Raw genomic sequence first — 22,435 nt, forward strand, 5'->3', positions numbered from 1 at the left:
CCACATTTGTATGCAGACAGAGAAGGGAGACACAAACAACTTTTGGGACAGTTACCCTCTCGAGTTAATGAATCACGTAGCGATCATTTAATTTGATCGGCTGAATAGTCATGGCTGTGGTTCATGAGCCCTGACTCTGGGAGATCGAGTTTACCGGCTAATATGAAATGAATAGTGTGGTGTGAGTAATGGGGGACATTAAAATGCATTCGTCCTCTGTGGCCATTGCCATCAAAACAATGGTGAAGAACGGCAGACACGTGATGCAATGGTGACAGTATTAAAGGCTACACACTACATAACAGCTAGACCCCGTCACCCTCTCCTTAAATCACCCAGCGTTAAAATAATTAAAGGCCTGACTGACAAGCCTGGTTGAGAAATAGTTCCTCAAAAGACAGGTGAGGTTCATCCCAGGACAGAAACTAGTAGGCAGAGAGTGGGTAGAGGTACTCTATAACAATGACCTATAACAAGATGCAGCAAGCAAGGTCCTCAGCCAAGGCCCTCAGCCAAGGCCCTCAGCCAAGGCCCTCAGCCATAGATACTCATGTGGAAGCCTTAAAATCCCCAGAAATCCGAAGTTTCTGGGGTACGGAAGTCAAGTTTGCCCATTTACCCTAACTACAGATAGCTTACCATTGGCCACTTAAGGCATTCGCTCTTGTTGTTATTTTTGTGTTTCAATAAACCTTTTGGGGTGTCATTATCAAGTTTGGGGTGTCATTATAAAATTCGGGGTGTCATTATCAAAAAAGTTTGTCATCACCATCAATCCCCTGCATCATAGTTAAAAGACGATTAGAAACCCCATTGGAAACCCCATTGGAAACCGCACTTGTGTATCCCAGTAAAATGTCACGCTGTGAGTATCTATTACCAGTGGTTGCCCTAAAAACAGCCCTTAAGCTATGATTATCTGCCTTTAAAAGTTGTGTAAGTGGAGAAACAAGAAGATCTCATGACTGTACTTGAGTGTCATGTTTTGGTCTTGAATCATCGTTTGAGTCAGAGCCTCTGCGCCTCAGAAAGTCAAAGTCTACAGCAGAAACTCTACAGTCCTTCAGTCGTTGGCTTACAAATGGAGAACTCCATCAGCACTGTGAGGAGCACTGCTGACGTAAATCCACTGTAACGTATTTGGAATAAGCAAAGAAGCTGACAACTGGTTCATCGCAAAAACAAGCTGTGCACCACCAAAATTAGAACCGTCGCCGACAACCATGGTGTGAACAAAGAATCCAAAGTTCCCTTGGCGACCCAAACATCGATCACTCCGTTTAAAGTGCTGAATCTGTCATCATCAGCCAGGGAATAGGACTGAAATGAGCACAGTATGTGCTGATGACGGACCCTATCGAGCCCACACACAAACACCACTGCATTTTACCAGAGACAGGGTCCAATTTGCAACAATGGAGCATTCCAATCAGTGGAGAGGGCCACTGCGTGAGATGACACATAGAGCAGTACCAGAGAGTGGGCCCTACACTGTGTGAACTGAGCTGTGTACAATCAATAGTGTGATATAGTGCCGTTAATGACATCTCCTCCAACCTCTGGGGAGGGAGGGAGGGAAGGAGCCAGCCGGCAGCCAACTACGGATTTTACTTTTTTATCCCTTTAGCTTTGAGTTATGAGCTGAGAGCCATATAGGAGGGTGAGGAATGCATCCTTCATGTTTTTCAACCTCATCTATTTCAGAAAGAGAATAATAATGTGAATATAAAATATGGATGGTGGAGTACGTCAGTGGTCTTTGTTGTGAACCGTGACAGGATGGATGCAATGAGCAAGAAATGACTAATTCAGGCAGATCTAACAAACACATACACCACACACACGGACACACGTAATGTACACAACACAGACACACAGACACACAGAGGTTCATTCTTAAAAGCAGGACACTTGTGGGTTAATTGGGCCTAGGGCCAGGTGGACTCACCTCCACCTGTTGGCAGATCTGGATGAGCTTGGCCATCTGGTTCTCCAGCTCACTGTTCCGCTTGACCAGGTTGGTCAGGTTGTTCTCCAGGGTTTGCTGTTAGGGGGAGACAAACACCTGAGTGAGATGCAGTGGAAGGGAACCGTCAGGAACATATCAGTGCTGATCTGCCTCTGCTTCAACAAGGGTGTAAATGGACACAAACAGGATGAGGTTATGGCTCCAATGTTGGTTAGTATTGTTAGCGAAAAAGAAGCATATTGCACTTAACAATAATTAAACAAACACTGATTCCATGCTTAAAATCTGATATGCAGAACAGGGTCTTTGAAGATGATAAGGCACAAAGGTACCACGACAGTAATGTTTATCCTGGCCAGAAGCAACGAGTAAGTATTTTCCCCTCCAATTCATTGAGACATCAGATTACAGATTTTCCAGGAAACATTTCCACACAATGTCAGATACCATCTGGACAAGCAAAGCCAATATTCAGTGGAGAGAGATAACACAAAGGCAGTCTGACCTTGAAGCAGACATCAAACCATCAGAACAGATCCATATTGTACTTATCTTTTAGAAGTTAACTGATGACATTATAGTAATGCTACAGAGGTGGAGATCCTCAACTCAAGAGACACAATGTCATCTGCTTGGTAGCTTCTAATAACTGACTGTTCAACTAAAATGCAGGTTTTCAGAGTGTTGTTGCTTGCCTGACATAGTTCAATGTGAGAGCTTTGATATCAACCAATATGTCAAAGTCAATAACCTATAAAAACATACAGAAATCAGAAATAAAGGAAGATAAAAACAGTCAATAATCTGCCAGTTTCATTACATATTAACATGTATTAAACATTATTACAACATAATTATTACAATAGTAATACAACGTAATAATAATAATAATACAACTTAGTGAACATCATCACACAGTACAAAACGTCAAACCACAAAAATTACCCCAAATGTAAAGCACAAAAAACACAGGCAAAGTCTAATAAACATCGAGCCATAGTTAGATGAATTATGGAAGGCACACAGCAGCCTGTGAATTAAGCAGCGGTTGGAAAAGCAACAACAGTAACAACGGCGGCAAACAAAAGAGGTGGTGGAAAACAAAAGAACAAGACAACCGTTTTTTTTTTTTTAAGTTGGCTACTCATGCATGTGAAAGGCAGCCTGGACCAAACATCCACCCAGCGTGTCCCCATTGGCTCCCTACTGTCTGTCTCGCAAACACCAGGACAGTGATTTCAAAAACCAGTGACTCACCGCGGCGCTTGTCTTTGATGCCTCCATTACTGCTTCAGATACTCTGCCAGGGCTCACTTGAAAAGCCTAAGAACACACACACACGCACACACACACACACAGACATCCTTACTTGTCTACCACACCACCCCCTGACACATTCAGCTTCAGCATCTGGACAGCTCTTTATAAATGGCCCCTCTCTCCTCCTGTCCTCCCTCCACCTCTGTTCTTTGACTGTTCTCTTCCCTTCTGTGTGACCAACTGTCCTCCACACTTTGGCTGCAGATGTGCCGGTCTGGGTCCGACTGTCCTGCGCAAAACCTGACTGCCTTGCGAGAATTAATGACTCGTTGCGTCAGAAGACACAAGCAGTTGGTGTGTGTGTGTGTGTACAGTATGTGCGCGTGTGTGTGTGTCAATGGTTTGAAGTTCCACATCAGTGGAAGAGGACAGATGGGTCATTAATTAAAGAGTTTGGGATGATTTAAACATCAAAAACAGTGGCGGTCCCACGAGACTGGTGCGAAGGAGATGCCACGGGTTTCCGGTTTGGGTTTGGGGTTTTTGGTATGGGGAGAAGCCTAGGGCGAGGTGGCATTGCAGTGGCCTCAGCCTGGCAGGCATGCATGTGGCAGCAGAGTAGGAAGAGCCAGTCTAGAACATGCTCATTAAAGCAGACACCAGACATCAAAGGCAGGGAGTGGGCCATGCAGGAAGAGAGAGAGAGAGAGAGATAGAGAGGGAGGGAGGGAGGTGCGAAAGGGAGAATCAGAGAGAGAGATAGAATACAAAATAAAGTAAGAGAGGTAATGGTGTTTGCGTTGCTGTGAGGTGGACTTAGTTGGATGTGGCCAATGCGAAGGAAACCAATGATGCATAATGTGCTTCTTGTTTAAGCTGAACCTGACCGGCTGACGGCTCTGAGACAATGCCAAGCCCTTCCACACAGCAGTGGTAACTGTAGGCCCTTCCACACAGCAGTGGTAACTGTAGCTGCTGACAGTCCATCACACAACGTTATGTCACTGCCATCATGACATCATGCCACTGGACGCTCCCAGGTATTGTTCCTTTAGCCAGCCTTTTCTCCCTGAACAAACAAGGGCTGACCCGAATGACATTAAAGAGAGCAGTCGTCTCTTAGACACTGCCTATAGGGCTTTATTCACTGTTAGTCATCTTGAACCTTTGAACATACTGGAACACTGAGATCTGGAAAAAATATGTTCCTAAACATACCCTACGAAACATAACAGTGTCGAAAAAGACCAGAGTGCAGTGAACAAAGACGACTTGAAATTCAATACATGAAAGCCATACTGTGAAAGAAAGTGTTTTCTAAATACACAGAAGAACACTTTGCTCTAAACCCTGGTCGTCGTATCATACCACAGTTGCTGCTTAATAGGCACACAGTGTCCGCTGCATCTTTGGTTGAACAACAACAACAACAAAAAAACTGATAACAATGACAAAGGAATAAAGAAGAAGAACAACAACAACAATATCCTGAGGCTAAAAATCTGACTTCAAAGTCGGTGCCTTAATTATTTTGGGATCCTCTTCGATTCTAGAAAGTACAATGCAAAAAGCTCACTTCAGACCAGTTGTTAACAAGGGGCTTTTCAGCTAGCAGACGTGTCAGTAACTAAAGCCTGCTGGGAAAGCCCTGTTCACTGAGGATAATATTCCAAAGTGTAGACCTCCCGAGACTGTCATACCACGGGTAATGAGAAGTCATTGAAGTCAATGCATGAGAGGCTGGCTGGGCTCCAACTAACAAGAGCAATGGGAGACATTTAAGACCGTCCATATTGGCCTGGTTAGAGTCGGGGTTAAGGGAGTGTGATTAAGTCTTTTAAAAGGATAGTGTTGGACCTATCTTTACAGTATGTTACGTTATGTAGTTTTTCATGGTTTCTGTTCAGTCCCACTGAACTACCAACATCATGTTGAATGAAGACTCATCACACAGTTTTGAAGTCTGACGTATGTTGCATTCAATCCAGTTGTATTGAAAATATTGAGTTAAGCACAATAAAGGAGATCTCTAGAAACATACGACGTGCAAACATACATACAGTACTGTATATGACGACGCTGAAAGTGCTTAGGGGAACTTGGAATCACAGCGGGAGCGCTTAACGTGCATTGACGCGTAGATCCGTCATGAATTCCAGGAGGAATACAAAAGAAAGGTAAAAGGACAAAAAGACTCTCCAGGATTAGCCAAATACCTTTGGGATTGTGCCGTTATATGCAAAACTGAAGAAGAAACTGAAGAAGCCATCCCGTTTTTCCTATTACATCCACAAAGGAGGGTAGGAAGAAAGGATGTGAAACCTATGGATGTGAAAACTAACAGTGAATAACTATGGGTACAGCATGGTTGTACAGTCTGGTGACTGAACGGTAGACACAAACAATATCAGACATTCCTTAATTTTTAAGAAGGTATCTTTGTCAGTGGCAGGTGTGTGTGTGTTTTTTTTGGCCTCTCAATTATTTGTTGCGGTCGGAGACTGACAACCAACCTTCAAAAGAAAAATGGGAAAACTCTCTCAAAACTCCAGCTTGAGCGCTGACAAATATCAAATATGACAAAAGTACAGGGGGCAGAAAGAGAACAGTTTTTTCCCCTTGTTCGCCCTTTAATAGAAAACTTTATAGATTTCTGACTGAGTGGTTTTCGGCAAGGGAGATGAGAACATCGGATGTGTTGTGGATAATACAGAGCCGGGTCTTTGTTATGTTGGGTGTTTACTGGAGTGCGCTGAGATTAGTTTATGTATCTACTATTCCATAGATATGGCCTTGTTCCGAGTGGAACATGTCTGATAGCTGTGACAAGCAGCCTTGACTCCTGACAGTAGCCATTATCATCTGGCTCTGCTTGGTGTCTCTGGGAGGAACGAGTGGCATCAGGGAGAACAGACTTATGGGACATGTAGTTTGGTACGGATGATTACTACTGAGAGGTCACTCGAACAAAATCTGTGACACTTAATATGTCATAAATACTTGTACTTTTCATGCCACAAAATGCTTAGGAAGCATTAAATTAATTTAGCTTAGAGATGCTTTAATAGATTAATAGAGTTGAATTCTTACTAATTTATTCATAGTTTCTATACGATTATAAAGTGTTTACCACCATTTCAGGTTTGAATGTAGGGCGCTATGATATGACTTCTGTCCAAAGTGGGTCATGACGAGTATGGGTTATATTTCAATAGGCTAGAGTTCCAATAGTTGCTGACACACTGGGGATGAGCTCCCTGAATCTGGATGACAGCTGCAGCTAGAAGGTCTTGATCTGTCACTCCTTCAGGGGTCTCTAGGTAAATGTGTCTGACTTCCCTGTCTTAGTTCATCTTGAGTGGAATTCAGACATACTTTTCTTTTTCAAAAGAAGAAAAATGCTCAACTGTCCCTACGTATATACAGTACCCGAGTGGACTTTAAAAGAGCGTCAGATCATCAGATCTGAGTTGCTGCCATCGCTAGTGGATTAGGAAGCCAAAAATGAGTAGGGTTGAATTTGACCTAAACTCAATCTTGTTTAAAAAGGTTAATGTTTTAAAGGTGAATCAAGCTGCTTTCATGTGTCTAACTTTGTACACATACTTATCATACAGTATACTGTGACTGTGTCAACAGGATGGAGAAAATAGATTCTACATTCTCAACATTCTGAACAAACAGCACTATAAATAAAGTGTGTGTTCCTTCAAGCTCCAGGGATTCTTAAATGTAATAATCCGGTGAAACAGCCTATACAACAGAATTACATGGATTGTCAATGAACCCCGTCTTCTGTGTACATTCCCAAGCGCAGAAGCCGAGAGGAAGTGTACTGTAAGCTGTGCCATTCCGTGATTAGATTGGGTTACAAATGGTTTATTCAGAAATGAATTTCGCGGAAATGGGTCCTGGCTCCCTCCACCAATGAGTTAAGTGGCATCCATTTTGACAACCAAGGGAAATCTACACAGACTGGAGTGACTCATGACGATGCCGCCTGTCTGTGAAGAAGAGGTTGTCCATTTCATTTGTGTAATACAATTACCCCGCGAGATATGTGGACTCAAATGACATGCTTATTCATTTAATTTCCTAAAAAGCCATTGAATCTCTCCATGTCAGATGAATCATTGCGTCTGCATCAGGTCTAGCGGTTGTGACATGTCTTGTTTCTGAGCACCACACTAACTATGAAAAATAGCCCCTTGTTTTGCTCTACATGACACACCCACCACCTGAGTCCCACATAAATCATTAGACTTTGCACAACCCTGGGAAACCCAATGTTCATAGGTGCCTCACTGATATTATCAACACCTTTTGGGTGTCTCTCTCTCTCTCTCTCTCTCTCTCTCTCTCATAGTCTCTAATTAAGCCTCAAGGACCATTGGCATTTACTCAAGTTACAAGGTGAGAGAAAGAAAGAGAGAAACATGGAGAGGGAGGAGGGGTAGGGAGAGACGTGACAACATGCTCATTGCTGACATAGGGAGTTACTACAGTCTTGCATGGGCTTGAAAAAAAAAATAAACTAAGTGCACACAACTAAGTAAAGACAACAAAGTAATTACGGCTTCATGGTTTGTTGTTTCAGCATAACCGATAACAACAAACGCATATGTACTGTATTACTCTGAAATATAGACACAACCGTGTCAGGGGGAGGCTGGCGGAGGTAGAAATTGGAGGACGGGCTCATTGTAATGCATGCAACGGAATGAAGAATGGTATCAAACATTTCTACCTCCACCAGTCTCCTCTGGACCACATACATAGCACAGCTTTAACATGACAAGAATGAATAACCAACGCTTTTAAGGTTTTCATTAAGCATAATGAGCGTAATGTTTCTCTATATTTCCTTTCAGTGAGGCTAAGACCTTTTGTGACCCATTGGGTGGAGATTCCTGTCAGATACTGTAAACTTACTTTCAAAAGCCATACCCTTAACCTTATTTGAACATGTATATGCACTCCAGAAACATTAGAAATGTATAGCCTTTCGGTTGACTTATTATGCACAACTTGAAGCCACTTCCCTCTGACATGAGGTTAAGAGGAAGATTACCTTTTAAACTGCCCGGAGAGTCTATGAGAGACCATGGCCTGCAAGGTAGCCTTGTTTTACTATACTGTAAAACTGCAAGTGTAGACCTAGTTCAGCAATAACCAAACCAAGTAAATGCTTTGTTTCTATTGAGCCAAGCTCCATCACTGATTTCACTCACAAAATCTAATCTATCTATATCCCAAAATCCTTGGGAATCCTTGGGAACAATGGCTAGTTTCAGTATAGATGCTAGGTTGGAATTAGGCATTTGCACAGAGGCACGTGTGTCTATTACGCATGCAGGGGCTTGCCATTTACAGCCTGCCCGCTGATGGGTGAGTCAGCCTGTCTGTCCGCATCACCAGGTCTCCATCCTCCCTACTCTCTCCCCCCCTCCACCCTCTCACCACCATGAGTAAGGACACATGATTGGGACACCACGGCCCCAAACGTACTGATCCTGAGCCCCTTCTGACTACACTTTGTTAAAAAACAGGAAACAGTTGTAGAGTAGCACAGCATTGCTGTCCTTGATACACGGACCTGTCCATGGCTTTCTCTTGGCCTGAGCACTGGAACGAAACCCAGGTATCCCGGACCTGTCAAATGGCATAATGAAAAACACCAACAAACTGTTACAGTATGATTGACGCCTTCAGCCTGAAGGATATAAGCTGACAGCTTTAAACTGAAAAAAAGTTTACAAAGCGTTCTAAAACAAATACTGTGATTGACACGGTGAAAATCCACCGGCGTGAACTATGAAAGTGTTCTAAATCCTGAAGACATGTGATAACAGGGAGAGTGACGGTGGGGATTTTCGGAGGGTTCAGAGAAAATGCGTGCCCCAGTTCTGAAGCCACAGGAGGCAGACACAGTCTGAAAACCGTTCATACCAGGAGGGCTGCCCTCCTCTACTGCATGGTGCAGGATACTACCTCTGGGGAGCGGCACAGCACGCAAATGACTCACTTTCTAGAGTTTCTAACCGCCTGTGAATCCGTATTTCTATATCTTATTCCCTCAGAGCCACGCAAGTGTGACTTACTGTCCAAAGTTCATACAGATACATTTCACTGTCTTGATAAAAAAGGTCACACAGGACTGAAAGGTCAACATTACATGTTGCAGAGGTAAAGTGTATGTGTGGGAGTATTTATTTGTTACTATACGTATTCTCAACCACGCGCCTCTGAGGCTATCTTTACAATTAGACTCTACGTTTGGTTATTTCATTTCTACTCATTCAGCCTAATAGAAATGTCAATCGAGAAACCCACAGGACGTATTCAAAGAACGAACAGTCTTTCCCTCAGCCATTTCACAGCGTCACTGGGGGCCCTCCCTCCATAACCCTGCTTTCAACTGCAGCTGAGCATGACCTCAGCTCCCACCTGGCTGATGACTGTGTGCGCACTCATTGTGAGAGAGAGGGCTTTCAGGTCTGGTGCTCAATGGTATGACAAAGTATCTCCATTAGCGCCTGAGCTGCCCTATCCCAATCAAACGGTGCCGCTTTCCATGGGAGGATTAGCCCTTCTAATCTGGCACGTCCAGGGGGGGGTCATTGGGAATCAGCCAGAGAGGGGATGTCAGGGGGAACCGAGGATTGAGGATTTGCGTTGACTGACACTGACGGCGGTTCACTCCTGGGTAAACATGTGTGACTTTCACACACTGCAGTACATTCACCTGCACCAGGAGACTCAATTAGCCAACAATCAAGTCTGCTAATGACTCAAGCAGCTAATCTGGTTATTTCCAGGATCTTTGTTGACCTCTCTGATGATCTCACTGCACATGTACAGCAGGGGAGGCTGGCGGAGGTAGAAATCAGAGGACTGGCTCATTATAAATGCATGGAATGGAATGAGAAATGGTATCAAACAAACATGCAGAGATAAATAATCTATGCATGTTTGTAGAAGCGGCGCAACACTCTCAGTACCAAAATAGACTGTGTTTAGCTCAGATTAAAAACATGACCATTCGGTCTGACGACCTTCATCAGACATATATATATATACACAAACTGCATACTATACATACACTCGGTACTATAGCAGCTGTTAGCAGGAGGATTATAAAAATTTGATTTAGAGAAAGAGAAAGCGAGTGAGAGACGATGCATTAGTATGTATTAACATGAGTAGATTGCCCAGCAATGTCACATTGGCACAGATGTGCATCATGATAGTTTCAGACAGGCTGACAGCCTCAACATGTTTTTGGAAATGAAAAATCCAAAGCTGTTAGCCCAGGCACGAAATCACATATCCTCTGGCAATTCCTGTTACGCATTCCTGATTTGGCAAGACATTGCACACCGAGTTACTGGGAAGCTTTTTGGACAGTGTGTCCGTCATCACCGCAGTTACAGTTACAGCAGCCACAAATAGACAGACACATTCTCTGCGTTCCAATGACTTTGTGTCACCGCTCATTGTGGTGTCACGGCCCCCCCAACATTCCTTTTTCAATGGAATCTCTCTCTCCGCTTCCTGCTACCGTTGCAACACAACCCAAACAGAAACCAGAGCGGGGCAGAGCAACGGCATCCACTGATAGAAAATAGAATACCAAAAACATTTACCCTGACTACTGCTCACAGGGGGGAATAGGTGAAAGCTTGGGACATTGCAATGAAAAATATCTAATTACATTACGCTGACAGCTACAAGGTTTTATTGCCACCAAGGTTGCAATCGTCCCAGGGTAATTATGGGAGATGATGCAGGAGGTTGGCTGCAGCCCAATATAAATAAACGGGGCAGCATTAAAAAAAGACCGAGCTCCCCGTGAGTCTCTATGGGGGTGTGACAGCTCTGCTGGGGACAGAGGTAGTACTGTCACTGCTGCCCGCCTGCCACAGACAGCTGAAAGGTGACAAGGCCCTTTTTTTAGAAGCCCCATAAAAGAAACCTGGCTGTGCTATAAAGCATGCATGAGTTCCCTGTGTCTCGTTTCCAAAAAAAGAAGGGACTTCAGGGAACAGTAAACGTAACCCTGTGCTCCTTTCTCCTCCACAGCATGTAGCCTGAAAGAGCAAGTTCTGAGGGAGTGACTTTACGAAAGCCTAAGTATGGTGTCCTTTTTTCTACGGGTGTTTCCTGTTCCATGTGTGTTTTATTTCGGATGCTACCTAGACCCCTTGTCTCGGCTACGCCGCTGCTTCAGTGGCACTATGAGTGATACAGGACGAGTCTGACCTGGAGCTCCAGGGGAGTGGAATGCACCAGCATCGCTGTCTAGGACAGCTGGGTCCTCCAGGGACATGGAGAGAGGGAGGGAGAGAGGGAGAGAAGGAGGTTTGGAATTCCTCTCCAGTCAGAGGGAACACAAAGAAGGGCCTGACTGGACGGACACAGTGCAGACGTGCTGGTTCTCTCACACACTCATGTCACCGGTTCAGGAGAGGCGCTCCCTAGGGGGGACAGTGTTCCTGGCAGCGGGACAACAGGACGTAGCATCCCCCCCCCACCTAGGGAAGTCAAAACTAGGACCGTTGCAGACATTCCAGTCCCTGTGTGGATATGCCGGATATTCGCTGTGTTATCCAAGGCAGAACGAACAGTAGCTGATCTCAACTTCTAGACCTTGAACGTCCAAGAACGTTAGCTAGCTACAGTACAAATAGAAGTCAAATGATCAAAATCATTGGATTTCAGCGTGCCTGCTGGTCAATGCCTAATCCCTTAAGAGATGCCAAGATGTAATTCCTATAGAACCCCAGTGAGGCTCACAGATTGCATAATGTTATCAATTCCACAACCCACATCTAGCCATGCCGCAAATCTTCCTGGATTAATATTGGGTCAATAGGAAAGCTTACACGTGAAAAAGCACATGACTTGGCAAATCATGTCATCACAATGAGGTTGGAAACAGGAAAATGCGGGCAGAACACACAAGTTCCCACTGTCGGTTAACACTCAAATCCTCTTAGCGAAGGAAAACAGGCTCTGGTGACAACCTCTACCAACCAACCAGCTGTTTGTAATGGATTATAATGTGGCTTTATCGTGTCTTTTTCCAAATGCATTTGGGAACAGTTTGCTTGCCCTTAACTTGCTGCAGGTTGTCAGAGTGAAACAAAATAAACGTAGAAAAGGAACAAACTCTTACTAGCTCATACTAGCTTCTTTGCCACTTCACATTTATGGGGAAAGATACCACCGTTTCGGTCAACAGAACTTCATTAGGGCGCTTCCAGACATGTGTTTCTGTATCCAACAGGGAAGTGCGCACAAGCATAGGCTATCATTTACAATATATACAAGACAGAAAACGCACAACCTGATTAAGATCTGTGGGCCGAAACATTGGTATCTTTTCCACATAAATGTGAAGCAGCAATAAAGCCAGCGTGCTCAAGTTTATTTTATTCCAAATATGTGCAATAACGTTACAAATGAGTTCCCTAGCCTGTGTGCATTAATACATTCTCTACATTCTCTACTATACTCATGATAGAAGACACTGTGAGAATGCATTTTAACCAGATGGATCAACAACGGGTAAAAATTTAATAAAGATAAAACTATCTTTTTAGACACCACTCACAAGCTCATCTAGCTGATATGATATATTCATACTGGCATGTTTGTGTTTTGAAATGCTTCCTTGGTACATTGTAATAGTGATGACTCCAAAGCTCTTAAAAGCTTTCCGGTTCCTTTTTGCATAAATTGTGTATGGAACACGCTGGGCTTGGAGTGATTTGATATCAAGCCTCTCTACCCATCTATGATAACCTGTCGTGACATATCAGGAGAGCATGCATCATGCATGAAGTGCAGACATATACAGGTGCACACACACACACACAGATCCACACACACACAGATCCACACACACACAGATCCACACACACAGATCCACACACACAGATCCACACACACACACACACACACACACACACACACACACACACACACATCCACACACATCCACACACACACACAGATCCACACACACACACAGATCCACACACACACACACACACACACACACACACACACACACACACACACACACACACACACACACACTTGAGGGAACCACGCACATGATTACATGTCCCCTCTCACACTATTCTTCAAATGAAGCCCATTTCTACAGTACAAGCACTGGAAACCAGGGATGTTCTCACATGTCGGATCCTATCTCCCTCAGGGCAGACTACAAGCTTGTGTGTCTCTTTTTCGCTTATTCACATCGAAGGCTGTGGATTGCGGGCAGTGTTTAGGAAACAACCTCGTCTGGCCTAGCGTTGGAGCCGTAAATAGAGGAGAAGTGGAGGAGTCAGCACTAGATGAGACTTACACACATCACGGGGCGAGATAGATGGCTTCCTTAAGGAGCTTAGAAATGGAGATGAAGAGAGAGAGAGAGAGAGAGAGAGAGAGAGAGAGAGAGAGGTGTAGATGAAGAATAGAGAGGATATATAAATCAACAGCCTGCTGTGACCAGCATCTTCCAAAATAGAAATTAATCCTTTAATCACTACATATTTTTTTTTTTTCATAGTTCATATTTTCTATGTACAACACGGTGCATAATCCCCATGCATCACTGAGAGTGCTGTCAGACTTTGAAGACAACCGCCCCCTCCACCGTTATAAGTCATGTCTGACCGAGTCAGTCACCAGATCAATAGGAGAGCAGAGAGCATACACAGCAAGTGCTGTTGAAAGCAACTACCAAATCTAATATTTATCTGGGCTTATTTAAAGTGGAGCTTTGTGTTGAAGTGTTGGGTGTGAAGGTTTGATGAGGCTTTGCAAAGATGTCAGCTCATTAACGGTTGAAGCAAAAGCACACACAGTTGAACCCGGCCCTTCAAGTCCTTGCCCCTCAATCAATTAAACCATGAGCAGCGACGCGGCCATCTGGTGCAGTCAGACGTTATGAAAGAAAATCTCCTAGAATTTTTACAGCCACTCTTCCTATGACTAGAGGCCAACGGCGGTCCTCGGATGCCTAAAAGCGACAGGACAGCGTTCCTGGTAGAATATGGCATCACGCGTTCCTAGTTCCTCTTTTTACGAGTTGGAGCTGCCATGCGTTTGAACCTCTAACACAGGGCTTCGGTACACAGTCCAACTGGCAACACAAAACAAGAGCAATCTGCACTGATGTCATACAGCTACTGTACTGTGTATGTTGGCTTTTCTAACCAGACCTGGGTCAAATAGTATTAGTAATAGTCCTTTCAGATACTTTGAGTGTTTGTTTGAGCCTGCCTGGAGTGAGAGAGAGGCACACTTTAGTGTCGCACTTTAGGGACTATTCCACTTGTTCAATTACGCCAGGCAAACACAATAAAGCACGGATAAGTATTTGAAATAATTTCAAATGCTATTCAAGCTCAGGTCTGGTTCAAACATACAGAGACGTAGATGTTTGGATTGTAATGTTGATTTTGTTTGTTTGTTATTTTTCAATAAATTCACTCTCAAATGGCAGGTAAGATATTTTTTAGGTTATAGAACAATTACCTATGTCTACTATCAATGTACAGATAGTAATTCATAATATTTTAGTTTGACCTGTACATAACTACTAAATGCAGCCACACCTTCTCTGTCCAGAAGAATAAGAAGTGTCTGGGGAATAGACAACCTTATTTGGGATTTTATATGTGCCGTACTAATGTCATTTGTCTTGTCCACACATGTTCACATTTCAGTCTGATTAACACAGCTGTGCCTTGGGGGTTCACTGCTCCTTAATCTGTGAAAACATTTTTCATAAACCCTGAGACTGAGCAGACATAAAAAATCTGTAAAACACCAAAAGGTAATTTAGAGGTCAGCTAAGTGTGAGGGGGGGGTCTGTCCTTTTCATGAAAAGCATCCAAAACGAAAACACACAAAATAACAAACCACACAAATAACCGAATTCAACACTGACGAGCCAATGAAGAGGTCTATAAACTGACTTAAAAAATACAGATCTAACAGAATGAATAAGTACAGCAACCCTCTTGATAATGAAATCTCTTGATTATGTACAAATAGGATTTTTTTCCCCTCCATTTCTCTGAGACGGAAGAAGATTAAACAGTTTGCTGAGCTGAGCTAGGCTTGGCTGAAGCAGCTCCCTCCCCAGGTTGTGAATTGGGAGTTCAAAGTCAAGGAAGTTCAAAGCCTCGGCTGGGGAACATTCAAATTAGCTGCTGCGATAGAGGGAGAGACTTAGCAATGAAGCTATAGCATATTTTGTAAAAGGAGATGAAAATTAAAAGGGAGTATTAGTAATCTGTGGGCAAATTTAAAACAAACTGCTAGTGCTGTTCATTCAACTAAATTAAAAAAGCAGAGCAGGTAGAATTCACGCTGATATGCCACAGAGACCGAAGCCCACACACGGACAACATGGTCAGCAGAAGAGGTAATTACTAGTACAGTATGAAGAATACATGAGATTTATTACTCATATGTGGTGGCGATTTCTTAATCTCTCTCTTAAATATATTAGCTTCCATGAGCTACCATACAATCATCAATGTCCTTCATGCTGTTTAATACCAGCTTCCCTTTCCCCTTTGCAAGAGCCCTGAAACTAACGAGGTGGAACATTCTCAGGTATCAACTTCCCTTTCTGTGACACAATGCCATTCACTTAACACAATCAAGCCTGTTTCACCCCCCTCGTGGCCTCAAAGACCAGAGGGGGGTAAACATCAATGGAATTTCCTTTATGCTGGAACTTCAAAACAAACCGTTATGAAGTACAAGAGATCAACTGTGCATACAAAACAAATATGACATTAAGATCTGTATTATTGAATTTTTTTTTACACCTTTTGTAATCCTACGTTTTATGTAATGTCAGCTATTTACAATGGGAACAGAGCCACTACATACCATCTGCGCCTTTAACCTGGCTTGTCTTTGTAACTTGACCCTCAAAAATGATTTCGCCAATAATAGGTAAGCAATCTTACCGAAACTATCAGGCCAATCCCTGAAACAAGATAGCTGTGACAAAAAAAATCCTAGGTATGAGGACACAAAAACGCTATGCCATTATCCTACTCTGACACTGGTACTCTGAAGTCTTGAACACTAAATAGAGACATACGCTACAGTAAATGAGAGCTTTTAGCTGGGCTCAGGTTAGAAAGCAGCTTCAGTCCTTGGGTGTGAATTAGCTTTAGCAAGCCCCCCTTTTTTTTTTTTCGCCCTGATTCAGCAGTCCTTGTCTTTGTAGTGGGTCAGCGCAGTGTTTCCATGCTGAACAGAGAATGGCTTTAGGGAATGCGGAGTCATCTACTATCATAATGACTCCCCCCTCTCTATAGAGCAGCTGGATGGGAGGATGCTGCTTTGAAAGTTGAGGACGCAGTAACCCAACAGTTAAAAATGCCTCACTTAGTGGTGCAAGTATTAAAATGGTTGTTGCTGGTTAACACGGTAAATGCAGAGGGAGAGGATAAAGATGAAATGAAGTAAAGGAGTGAAGTTTTGCTAAACTGGTCTTTCAGTATATCTAGGAAGTACCTTTGAAGCTTAACATTTTTTTTAATTTTGTATTTGATTCCTAAAAACGATTTTCTCTCTCTCCCCATTGGTGAACTCTTACTTACCGTGGCTTTATACAGATATAATGTAGCTGAACATCAAAGACAGAAATTGTACACATAAGCGAGTTAGTTTGCACAGCGTCACGGATAAATTAGAGAGAGGCGGGACTCACCTTGAGCTTGTCGAAGCGCTCGCTCAGAGAGGAAACCTGGTGTTCTCGGTGACGGCCCACCAGCTTGCAGAGGGCGCATATGAGCTGGTCGTCCACGATGCAGTACATGTTGACCTTCTCATTTTCGTGCTCCAGGCAGGTGAGCCCGCGCAGGTGCGCGTCGGGCACCGGCTCCACCAGCCGGTGACTGGTGAAGGGCTTCTTGTTGGGGTGGGTGGCGCGCAGGCATCGGTCGCAGTAGGACACCTCGCAGGTGACGCAGGTCTTGACCGCCTCGCGGGGCGGGTCCTGCTCGCAGAACTGGCAGCTGATGCGGTCCAGGGACATGGTGGTGGCGGCGGCTGGGCTGCTGCGGGCGCTGCCGCCGGTGCTGCTGCTGTTGTAGGGGCGCTGGCGCCGGCTCTCGGTGGGCGAGTTGGGGCCGCTGAGGGAGGCCTTCTGGAATCGGTCAATGATGTTCTGCAGGGTCACATTGCGCTTGAGGCCCTCCAGGCCGCGGTGGTTCAGCGTGATGACGTAGCGGCAGGTGGGGCACTGGAAGGCCGAGATGGACTCGAGGGGCTTGCTGGAGGAGCAGTGGGACACCAGGATGCGGTGGGCGCAGTTGAAACACAGGCTGTGGGCGCAAGGCAAGAGCAGGGGGTCTTCGAACAACTCCAGGCAAATTGGGCAGGTCAGCTCGGACTCCAGTGTTTCCATCTTCAGTTGAACCAATCTAGAGGTGACATCAAATCCCACGGAAGCTGGTCAGTCACCTGCAGGGGAACAAGAATGGAGTACGTGAGCCGCAAACATAAGGACATACACTTAGAATCAGTGAGTCGATAAATGTGATGCAACTGCACTGTACCACTCCACAAGACGAGGTGATGCAAACATTTCGCTTAGTCATGAGAACAAGTAGGGCACAGTAATTGCTAAAGACTACAGAGACTCTATAGAGTCACTGACACATGCTGTGGCGAGATTGTTTGTACAGCACATGCAAAGCGGAAGCTTGCGTAATGGGCCAAAGCTGTGTAGAAATGGGCCAATCTGTAGAGGGAGACACTGGGGAGTCTGATCTGTGCAGCGTCTCAGCTGAGTGCTGGGCACAGCCAGAGCGGCACAGTGCCTGGCTGTTCTCCAGCTCTGCCAGCCTCGGCAAGCAGCCCCGACTCATGACTGGTGCTCACTCTGTCAAGTGACACGGCATATAATGCATCACATCCCTAAAGTCCCCTTAAGAGACGGAGAGAAGGGGGGGGCTGGGGGGGGGCCTCTCTCGCCATCTCTAAAAACACTAGGCTGGTCTTTTCCTGCCCATTTATTTTTAAACCACTCAATCGTTGCCTCAGAGCCCTTTATTTAATAGAGTCTATGGGCCAGATTATAATGTTTCTGCATTGATGGATCTCAATGGTTTCAGAAGATGAAAGGCACAAATCACCTCGCCCAGGCTGGCGGGTCGGCACTCCTTCTCTTCTGCCCTCCCCCCTCACGTTGTCCTCCCCCCTCACCCTGCCCTCCCCCCACACCCTGCCCTCCCCCCACACCGGGCCCTCCCTTTCCCTCACCCTGTTCTCCCCGCTCACCGGGCCCTCCATTTCCCTTACCGTGCCCACCCCTCCCCTTCCCCTCACCTCCCCCTTCCCTCCCCCTGCCCAACACCTTGCATTTTGCATAATAAGATCAGCCTTCCAGGCAGTAACCAAACCACCAGGACAAGAAACAACCCATAAAGCCTAGCATACAGCCCGCTTTTTTTTTATTTTATAGAGAAACAAAGTAACTGGCATGAATCGAGGGAATTAAAACTGATGACCCTTGATAATGCAATTTCAATAAGAGTTTTCATTTTTGCATGAAGACCTCATCTCTCCACCCCCACCATTCATGCATATAGTGCCCATGTAGCTCTCTATTGATTCGACCTTGGCTCACATCACAATTTAAAGATTTTTCAGCTTTGATGTCTCAGGTTGAAAAAGTCTTCTGAAACTGATAAAATAAATAAATTACAAAACACTGCTATGTTCAACATTGCAATGAATGCCGACTTATTCTCCATTTTGTAGGTCTTACGACCTTTGTGAGGCAGTGCTCTCTAGACTAGTTCAATATTAATTTGTGTGTTTGATCGCAGCTTACTACAGTCTACCTGCTGTGCAACATCCCCAAATGGGACCATCTGATAGATATAGACCATCTGATAGATATAGGCTAGATAAAGACTAGTGAGGCTTGTCGTCACGTCTGGGTCCAGACAAACATTCCACATTCATTTTCTCTGTCTGGATATTTTTTATTATTTAATGTCTTCAATATTAATCTACAATGTAGAAAATAATACAAATGAAGAAAAACCATTGAATGAGAAGGTGTGGGTTAGGGTCCAAACTTCAAGACATGAACCATCTCAAGAGAAGATCCAGGCAAAGACCCACAACTGCAGACAAAACAACTACCTGTGACATTGAGCTACTTTTCAAAGCCACATGATTTAAGTGCCAGGTAACTGCTTGGGCGTAGCGTAGCATTTCACAAAATTCATTATCGTAAAAAATAAATAAATAACATTCCAGAGTCAATCATGCAGATATTATGCTGATAACATCAAAGTGTCCTTCCTTGATATTCACCACGGTTGGCGCTGCAATTTATCAGCCGGTTTATTTGGTCGTTATCATGAGCTCTGAGGGGGGGACCTGACAGCACCTGCCTCAGGGCTGGTAAGGTGGGGGTGGATAGGTTAGCCACACATGCTAACAAAAGGCCCAATTATTTGCATCAGATAGGGGATTAGCAGGAGCCAGAGATAAGCAGGCGGGGGTGACCTCAGCGCCCTTGTGTTGCTGGGCTAGGTGAGTGGTCTCTGGGCTCAAAGGGGACACACTGAAGATGGACAGATGGAAAGGTATACTGTAGACCGAGTAATTGTAAAAAGCCGGAAAATAGATTCTGATGCTTGAAAAATCAAACAAATCGGTGCACTCTTTTGGGTATTATAAATTATACACACCAGGGGAGGCTGGTGGAGGTAGAAATCGCAGGACTGGCTGTCCTCCGATTTCTGCCTCCACCAGCCTCCCCAGATAGACACTGATGCTTCTCAACCACATATCTCTTCAACTGAGACGCAAAATCTTGTTCACTGAGGGGTAATTCTTAGCCATAATTTCTGTTAAATCAGGGTGCAACTTTAATTTCCACGGGGAGTGATTCAGCTGTTTTCTTCCATTTGACACAGGAGGAGGAGTCCTCCAACAATGGCCAGATTCAAGTGTACAATGAGTCATTTGACATTTTTCATTAGGAATGCTTAACAAGACCAGTAATAGGCAACACATTGCTACAATTAAAAGAGGTACTCAAAAGCAACCGTTAACAAAGCCACAACAGGCTCATTATGCATCCCTCATGTTTCCTGGGGGAATAATGCTGAGATGGGGTTCACTTAGAAGGAAATTAGCCTGATGAAAAAGCAATTTTCCAGTTTGACGAAAACACAACCAGACACAGACACACAGACACAGACACACAGACACACAGACACACACACTTAATCTGATGCTCTTATTAAGGTGAAGTGCCCAATATGTCTGCTTATGCAAGTACAAAGACAGATACAAGCGCTCCGAAGAGCCGACTCTGTTTGATCTTTTCTTATGTTGATTGCTGCATGACTTATCGTCTGTAGTGTCGGGCCTCTTAAAAATCGGATGAAAATAAATTAATATTACAGATGACGCATTAGCTTGTTTGAAGAGAACAGAGCGGCACACCATGTATCCTAATCCACTTTACAGTGTATGGCTACCTTTTAACACATTCTGGAGCTAAGTCATTGGTTTTCAGTTTCACGGATAGGCCCTGACGGTCCTTTGTAGGATAGCTCAATGGGGATATATGATTTGAACTGCTTTAACAGCTGTCAGCAATGCTCTTGACTTTATAAGATTGGGTTTGACGTGTATTGGGAAAGACATGAATAAATTCAGCTCCCAATACAGGGCTGCAGATTTTACACAGGTTCTGAAATAGAACATGTTGATGTTTACTTTGTTTCTTTGTCTCAGACTCTCGCTTTGTTTCTTTATTTAAACCTAGAGAAAGTCCCCATGGGACTGTGTTTTCACTTGCCATTGCTGGGCGCAAACAAAGCATGCGTCACAACTCAATATGGTGAGTCTGGAACAATGACAATTAGCCTTGTCTAAACAATGGGGACAATTTACTTGTAAAATGACTTGCATTATATAGCTCTTCCTTGAATTATATTTATACAATCGTATGACAACAATGATCATGTGAAGGACACAAATGATGTGGTCTCACAAAACGACCATACCTGTTAGTTATATGGAATAGTGCAGGAATGTCAAATGCAATAAGGAATTGTAAAACACGTCATGTCAAATACAATCTCCTCAACAACAGACTATTATCTTATAGCAATGAAAGAGTTAGCGCCACACAATTCTACTCAAATCCTTTCAATTATCTGAATACCGAAACAGGGCTTACCATACTGTAGTGAGACACATCTCAGTGATATAACCTGACACATCAATATATCAGATAACTAATGAAAAACAAATTGGACGAACATGCATTGCTCTGCTCTGAGAAACAGCATGGCATGTAATCACTGCACATGAGCTGAAGAGATATAATGTAGCCCATACACTACTCTCCTGACACAATGTAATACCGTGCAGTACATGGGCTTTAACAGCCTTGGCACTTACACCGAAAGCCATTCAATTATTCCTTGGCATTCCCTGGTGTGAGTGAGAGTGGGCGCGCTGGGATTGTCAGGCGTGGGGGTGGAGGGTCATTAGTGGCTGACCCCACTGATGGGTGGACCTGCGGGTCAGGACAGAACCGAGCCAGAACACTGCAACGGAGTCATTCAACTCCTGTCAGACTGCAGCTGCCGCTGCTGAGGGCTTGCCTTGTGAGGCCGCTACACACCCAGCACCACCACAGAGTGAGGGGACTGGGGAGAACTCCCCCGGAATGGAGAGCTAGTTTCCAGGTACTCCAGGATGCACAGGCCCCAACTGTGGGAAAGTCCTACATTACATTTCAATGATAGGAGTGTGCTTAAGTGAAACCAGATCCCGATGTTGGATGTGTACCAAACAGGCTTGTTCACAGCCCAACTCTCTGGTCGGATACTGCTAAACAGGCACCCTTGGCAGGACTTGACTTCCAGGGAGGGTTTAGCATTTGTAAACACACACATGCAGAGCAGGTCAGGTGCTATAGGTGCCTGTAACTATGCATTTACATTACATTTATGGCATTTAGCAGAGGCCTTTATCCAAAGCGACTTACAACAATACATTTGTTTAAGCAAGTGAATCATCTATCCATCAGTCATCTATGCTAATCTATTAGCGTCCATTGTTGTGTGTTGAGTGCCAGGTGTGAATGGCTTGTTTTTTCCCCCTCCCTAAGGTCTA

The 22,435-nt window shown here is 44.3% G+C and overlaps 1 protein-coding gene across 3 annotated transcripts in view; it reads right to left on the bottom strand.

Annotated features, from left to right (window-relative positions):
• Positions 1 to 22,435, bottom strand: part of mid2 (midline 2) — a 55,813-nt gene that overhangs the window by 22,704 nt on the left and 10,674 nt on the right. For 2 of the 3 annotated variants that reach the window (XM_083685571.1, XM_083685572.1), the window contains exons 2-4: positions 16,986 to 17,740; positions 3,227 to 3,292; positions 1,949 to 2,044 (exon numbers count right to left, since the gene is read on the bottom strand). In XM_083685571.1, coding sequence (XP_083541697.1) covers positions 1,949 to 2,044; positions 3,227 to 3,292; positions 16,986 to 17,684 — 861 coding nt within the window. In that variant the 5' untranslated portion in view covers positions 17,685 to 17,740. The remainder of the gene's footprint in view (positions 1 to 1,948; positions 2,045 to 3,226; positions 3,293 to 16,985; positions 17,741 to 22,435) is intronic. The other variant, XM_083685573.1, reaches the window with a different exon arrangement.

This window comes from Argentina silus (assembly GCF_951799395.1).
Source record: "Argentina silus genome assembly, chromosome: 15".
Lineage (NCBI taxonomy): Eukaryota > Metazoa > Chordata > Actinopteri > Argentiniformes > Argentinidae > Argentina > Argentina silus.